Here is a 7,500-nt window from a genome sequence, read left to right on the forward strand (position 1 = left end):
TTCCTTCAGTTAAGAAACTGGTATCAATGGAAGCCGACGGTGTGCCTTTAACCCCCCTCCCTCTGTCAGTGCTCCGTTTCACGGATATTTAAAGCTATAGCTACACTGATCAGAGGAAAGTGGAAACAGACGTTGAAGTCACCAAGGATCGAAGTGGGGACCCCTTGCTCCGAAAGCCGCGCACTAGCCAACTGAGCTACGCCTGCAAATGTTGGTTTTAACGGAAAATAAGCAGGAGGCAATCTGAAAATCTCGTCAATCAACGCACAAACTGGATGAAGGCGATTGCTCTCACCACGTTATCCTCAAGTGCTTCAAGAAAAGGACAATACGGAGCATTACCAGTTGATCGCTCATCCAGGCAGTAACCCTTCCCCTACCCTTACCAAAAGGTTCTAACTTCGCTTAGCAGCTCTCTATGAAATCGCTCACGTCGTAAGCCAAAAACGAATTCTACGAAAGGGCCACTTCACCTGTTACTGAGCTTGTTTTCCTTTGTTCTCACCACTTTTACAGGCTTGGATAGTTTTGGCCACTTGGCAACTGTGAACGGTAATCATAATTAAGAAAACGGAAGCCTTTTTTAGGCGCCATTGCACTGTGCAACGTTTACTGGAGGTGACTTTCTACGAGAAAGTTAATTGCTGAAAATAATTTCATGTCTGCTGTTACAATAAATGGATTTTATACATTCTTCACCTCCCTCGGGATGTGGAATGAACTCACAAATGGCTAGCTCCAAGACAACTTGATTGCTTAGTAGCGTAGAAGTGTAGAACAAAATCGCGTTGTCATAGGTTCGAGTCTTGCTCCAGCTTGTATTATTGCTTAGACTCTTTCATTAGCTGCAATAATCTCTCATTTGGAAAACAGTCTAATAAAAGGAGTCCCAATCAATGAATTTCAAATATTTAGGAATTATTCGCGGAAGGCGAGGTGAATATCGGTGAATAAAAACCGAGACGAAGTCAATGTTTTTATTCACTGATACTCACCGAGCCTGAGGTGAATGATTGTTTTGATATAATTACATAGGTGACCATTTGAAAAATGGAATAATTAATTTCTTCGTCTGTCAACTCGACAAAACGGTTTGCGGCCATTTTGAAGACTTTGAAAAAAAACACTTCGGTAATTATCGCGTAATAATCACCTAAACGACAACCAATCAGCCCAGAGAATTTTCAATAATCACCTATGTAATTAGACTGATATCTATTAGTATCACCCAACTAGTGAACTAATGCAAGTGCTGCATTTTGATTGGCTACGCTACTAGAGGACTATTAGTAATAGTTCTCGAGTATCAATAAATCAATTCAATTCAATCAATCAATTTTAATTTAAACTCACACAAACATTAATTTATAGTGTTGGACAAAGAAAAATAGAATATACATATGAATATTTACAAATTAAATATTGAAGAAGATACATACGGAAAAGCGTGACGCTTTCTTTCGTTTTATTCCCAGATAAATATATTTTCAACTTGCATTTGCTAACTTTATTATTGCCTTTTCACGGGTCTAATTGTTAATTATAATCTTCCGAGAGTGACATTACTATGTCATTGTGAGTAAACCATTTGTTGCAGTAGAGAGCTGCAGATACCATCACAAAAAACTTCTTAACAGATATGCTTCTCACTTCAAACGAAGGCAAAACAAAAGGAAACACTACAAGTTGTTTATATACTTACCTGATGGAGGGGCTTTATTTACATTGTTCCATACAACAACAATCTGTAAGACAAAAAGTCACCATTTTGTTGAATTCAAAGTGTACACCAGAATCCCACATCTTTAGAGTGATGTCTGTAAACATGATTCCCTTGTCTAGTATTAAAAAAACCAACGATTACTGGTTATCTTTGAAACAACAGTTCTCTATAATCCCTTCATTAAATCTTTGAGTAAGAGGAGGAGTATTTATTACACCAGCCTCCTTCTCCAAGAGTTGCTGGTTTGAGGCCTCATCTTGTCACTGTGTTGTTTCCTTGAACACAGATCTTTGTTCCACACTCAGTCTGTCTACCCACCAAACTGTAGAAATGGGTATCTGCAACGTACTGCTGGGGGTAACGTTAAACCCCTCCATGGACTACCTTCCAGTCCAGGGAGGAGATAGAAATACTCTCAATGCTTTCAGCTATAAAAACAGATCTAGAGTAGCCTGAGTAGCAGCCCAAGGGGAGTGTGGGGGAAGGGCGGGATAAACTGTAACTGTGTAAGCCCCAGTGGCACATGTGTGACTTTGCCTTTGCTCAAAACTTTGAGCAATTGGTGTGATTTAAAAACTTACTTTTGTCAAGCTGGGAGTATCAGCAATCTTTGTGATCACTTTAAACATTGTGTCCACTCGGTCATAACATAGAACAACTGCAGTAAAGCCTTGATTTTGATAAGGACGCAATGGCAGGAACAGAGGTGGTAAAAGAGAGGCCTGTTGAGATTTGGACCACAAACTTCTTGTAAGTTAACTGGAGGCCTGACTGAATGCAAGAGTGAGATGCATGCAAAATTTTACAAACTGACCCCGTACCCTTCCCATCAACTTTATGTGGGTTGTTTCCGGAAATAAAGCAATTGATGCCACAAAGCGACCTTGTAACTCTTTTTCCCAAGGTACACATTAACGCTTCCATAAACCATAACCCTAAAATAACATGAACGCAAATGTTTACCCTATTATTATGAATGCCTTTATCAAGACTAAGAATTTAACAGGGGTGAAAAGCAGTTTAAGGGGGGTAGCTCTGAACTACCAAACCATTGCTTTGGACTCCTTCAGATAGTCATTTCTCAAATAAGCTAACTCTACAGTTATCCTTTTTCACCAAGTGTGAAAATAACATGAACTCAAATGTTTACCCTATTGTTGTGAATGCCTTTATCAAGACTAAGCATTTATAACAGCACATGCAATCCTGGGGCTGATTGCTCGAAGCCTGGTTAGCGCTAACCGTTGCTTAAGAGGTATCAAAACCTATAGGTTTCCATGGGATTTAACGCTGGTTAGCGCTAACTGTGCTTCAAGCAACTTGGGCCTGGACACAAGCGGTTTGCCTTGGGCCTTGATTTCTCAAGATTAGCTCAAACTAAAAAGAGTCTAAAACACATCTCGTACAGTACTAGCTGTATCAATAATAAAATCGTCATTCATACTTGTCTACTCTCAGGTCAGAGTGGCTATGGCACTTGCTTTAACCTTTGATCGAAGATACTTGGGTTAAAGACCTGTCCTGAACTCAATAATTTTGTTTCTAGTGGTCTTTAGTTCATCTTCTTAGCTGCCCTTGTAAATGGCCAAATGATTTGATTATGGCCAGTTTTTCTGTTCTGTTAAATCATTAATGTTTCATTGGCTCTGGGAAGTCCCTTGAAGGAATAATCAACCATTAACCTCTTGACTCCTGTATGACCCCCACTAGACCCTTCTCCAAAATGGCGGCAGAAAATTCAAACAAGTTAAAATTAAAAACACATACCAGCACTAGAAAGAACACCTTTACTTTAGTAACCCTGCAAAGTTTAAACATATCTGGTGTAATATCAGCTGAGAAAATGTAAGTTGAAAAATGAAAAGTTTACAGACATTTGTATGACTGGGGGTATGGCGTATACCCCCAGTCATACAAACATTTGTAAATTTGTCAAATTTCATTTTTCAACTTACATTTTCTCAGCTGATGTAACACCTAATATGCTGAAACTTTGCAAGGTTAGAGGTACTAAATTAAAGGTGCTCTCTTTATTTCTGGTACCAGTTTTTCATTCAGTTCAATTTTAACTCTTTCGAATCCATTGCCGCCATTTTGGAGAAGGGTCTATTGACGAGTAAAATCGATTAAGTCTCACTCCCAGGAGTCAATGGGTTAAGGAATCTTGAAAAATGTCCTGTTGGAGGATATCATTTTCATGAAGTACTTTTCTTCCCTAATCCTCTCTTCACTGACTTAAACTTTGTACCAGTGTATATTTCACAAGTGCCAACTCACCGTTTCTGTGTCCTTAGTAGTAATGAATGGTGCATTCCAGTCCTGTGATAAAGGAGATGATCAACCCGGTGAAAAACAGTTTAAGGGGGGTGGCTCTTACATGTAACTACCAAACCATTGCTATGGACTCCTTCAAATAGTCATTTCTCAAATCCCTTAACTCTACAGTTACCCTTTTTCGCCAAGTGTGTTCTATGTAACATTTCTTTGTCTGGTTTGACTCACAACCATACTTGGTAAATCATGTGACCAAAACAGAAAATGCCTATCAAATAAAAACTCAGCGAGTTAAATACGTTTTACTCAAAATTTTAATGCAACAGTATGAGAACATTCCATTCCAAATCTTTAGCATGGATTTTTGAAAAAATAGTTTCTCAAAAAAATTGTGACGTCATAAGGCCCTCCTTTGCTACACTTTTCAAAAATATCAGTTCCAGTTTTTGTCCAAATAGAAATTCCATGCTACAGTTTATGAAAAATGATGGGACTCTTCCCATCGAGTGAAAAAACCACCTCTTCCTTTCGTTTCCTGAGAGTTTTACATGTTTTTCACTGAAAAGCACAGCAGAGGGCTGGGAATAGTTGCACACACACCTTCTGATTTAGGTGATGTCAGATTTCCATTGAAAAAGTTACTTCAAAGAACCATCCATGCAACCCTTTTGTAGGGCTCTTGACTAAAAAGCTTCCTTAGAAACCATTGTCTTTCTGTAGTTAAGAGCCCCCCTTAAGTTCCTACTTGAGGCATTGCCTTCGTGGCGATTTGTGACTGATGGCATTGGTTTAGAAAAAGAAGCAAGCTAAGGCCTCCTATTTACATGAAGCTGACATTTGTGTTAATAGTCTAGCAGATACTTAAAACTTGGTGTCCCAGAAGGGCTCATATGAAGGGTATTCATCTACAACAGTGGGAATAAAAATTTCATTTCTCCAGGTGTCCTTATGTCCAGGTACAGTACATCATCATCTTCATCAAATCCTTAATGATGATAATGAATTCAAGGCTGCTGCCTAGCGGTTGCCTGGGGTGCCTTATTTGCGAGAACAGGTAACCAAATTTCTAAACAAGTAGCCCAAGGGGGCCTAAGCTAGCATCCCAGCTGGAGATTAAACAATGAAAAAAAGCAATATGGTTGGAGAGAGATGACAGGGGGGGGGGGGGGGGGGGGGAAGGGTGGTGGGCGCTGGGTTAATTAATTAATTCTGGACTCTTGAAACAATGATTCTGGCTACTAACTTTTAATTTTGGGAGCCCGAATTTTCTTAGGCAGCAACCTTGATGATGATGCATGCATTCTACTTGGAAGTCTGGACAGTGATCTATGATATTTTTGATCTGGTCCTAGCCTGTAAGCAGGCTCTGTCTCCCTCTGCAGTGGAGTCCCCAATCCCCCGAAGATCCTGCTCGCAGGCGAATTTGGCCCCTCTATGAATGATACATGGTTAATGATATTTCTCAGCACACATGTGGAACGGGAAAATATGAAGAGCCCAGACTTAACCAAGGCATAGTGGTCTTGGACCTTGGTTGAGATTGGGTTGAGTTCAATACACTGTAGTAGTGTTATTATGAGAAATATTGTACTTACTTCATATTTCCAGGCTGTGTGATGATAAACTCTGTCATTTATAACCCTTAAAGTAGTGAGAGCAATCTTTCCAATGGAGCTAAAGTATTTGTCCCAAAACAACTTTCCCTAAAATCAAAAGAGCATTAAACTATGTTCAACGTGGCTAAATGAAATAAAAATTTAGGCAAAGTTAAAATAAAGGCATTGCTGGCCAGCAGTGTTACAAACTTAAGATATTGGGGAGCACCCTTTGCATGCTACAGGGGCGTTTACAGCTCAACATTGCATATCATTGCGGAACTTTTAGCTGTGCTTTTTGGCTCGTCTTTTTGCTCCCACCCACCTCTCCCTCTGGCAGGGATGGAATGGTATCCACTGACTGCTGCGTCAGTGTGACAGGCGCCAGGTGGTGAACTGTGGTAGGCTTGCCATGTCCCCTCCTCGTTGTGTGTGGACATGTGCGTCCATCGCGACTCTTTCAGGTGCCTAACCCCAAGCTCAGCTTGCCGATGAGTTAACATTATAAAAGAACTAGTTTTCTTTATGCTGGAAATGAATAGGTGATTTTCCTTTGTTTTGATGAAAACCCATGGCCACTGATCACAATAATATTGGGTTAACCCTTGAACTCCCAGTGGCTACTTACAGATTTTACCCTGTCTCATGCCAGACGATTTTACTTTTCAATGGGGGCCCCCTCGGGTCTTTAAGGGTTAAAACCAAGAATAAGAGAGACAAGGCTTTCCCTTGTTGTCCATAGACATAGGAATGCCAAAAAACAACCAGTGATTACGGCATTTTAAAAAATACTGAGAAAGGTCACAACAGAAGTTTATAGCAGTTTGCAAATAGACATAGGAATGCCAAAAAACAACCAGTGATTACGGCATTTTAAAAAATACTGAGAAAGGTCACAACACAGAAGTTTATAGCAGTTTGCAAATAGAGTAATAATAATTGGCTCTTTGCGTCTATGCAGACGGTCTTTGAGTCTTTGAGACATCCTTCTCTTGCAGCTTCTTTCATGGCTGATTCTGCCAATGTTGGAAGCTCAACTTCTGTCACAGTAAGTACATATAAGTGACATGCCACATCACTCTCTGTTGCTGTTGTTGTCCTTTCGGCACTGGCGTTTCTCAATCTGGTTGTTGATCATGCTGTTCTCTAGTAGGTGTCCTTGTTTCGGTCTTCCCCTATGTCTCTTACCCTGAGCCATTTCCCCATAGAGCAGCTGTTTTGAAATGCGTGTATCATCCATTCTTCTCACATGTCCTAGCCATCTCAGTCTTCTTTTGCACATGCTTTGAAGATTTGCTTGCTCCTGGACCAGTACTTTGGTGTTGGTTATTCTGTCATTCCAAGTTATGCCCAATATCATCTCAGATGAAAGATGTCAAGTCTCAAATAGAGTTGCAAGTCACAAATAGAGTGGACAAAGTCAAAATGCTTCATTTTTCATAACTGCTTTTTATGAAGGGTAATAATAATAATAATAATAATAATAATAATAATAATAATAATAATAATAATAATAATAATAAATGCCCCTTAAGTGGGGCTTTTAATACTGGGCGATGTGCTGACCTAGCTAGGGTGTCTTTTAGCTGCAAGACATTTCATGAAGAGTGGACATTTATTTCACCATTAATTTTAGGTAATTTGAAGTGCACATGCTTTTCCCTTTCTGTCATTAAAAAAACAAATAATGCCAATAATAATCATGATAAATGACAAGCAAAAGAAGGTACTACACATAACAAATTCAATGCCACTTGAATTAACAATATATACCTGTATATATCATACCTGTTTTCTCATGTCTATAATTTCATTGGTTGATATCTCCTTTAAAATGGCAGGGATGCTATGTATTTCATTTTCCACTATACGAACTACAGCCCTAAAATTTAAGAAATTAATGATTCA

The 7,500-nt window shown here is 39.3% G+C and overlaps 1 protein-coding gene across 1 annotated transcript in view; it reads right to left on the reverse strand.

Annotated features, from left to right (window-relative positions):
- Nucleotides 1-7,500, reverse strand: part of LOC138042617 (exostosin-2-like) — a 23,249-nt gene that overhangs the window by 6,400 nt on the left and 9,349 nt on the right. Inside the window, exons 6-11 of the mRNA XM_068888571.1 lie at nt 7,381-7,474; nt 5,593-5,700; nt 4,001-4,042; nt 2,305-2,445; nt 1,703-1,745; nt 474-543 (exon numbers count right to left, since the gene is read on the reverse strand). Coding sequence (XP_068744672.1) covers nt 474-543; nt 1,703-1,745; nt 2,305-2,445; nt 4,001-4,042; nt 5,593-5,700; nt 7,381-7,474 — 498 coding nt within the window. The remainder of the gene's footprint in view (nt 1-473; nt 544-1,702; nt 1,746-2,304; nt 2,446-4,000; nt 4,043-5,592; nt 5,701-7,380; nt 7,475-7,500) is intronic.

Source organism: Montipora capricornis, chromosome 3 (genome assembly GCF_036669925.1).
Source record: "Montipora capricornis isolate CH-2021 chromosome 3, ASM3666992v2, whole genome shotgun sequence".
In the NCBI taxonomy this organism is placed as follows: Eukaryota; Metazoa; Cnidaria; class Anthozoa; order Scleractinia; family Acroporidae; genus Montipora; species Montipora capricornis.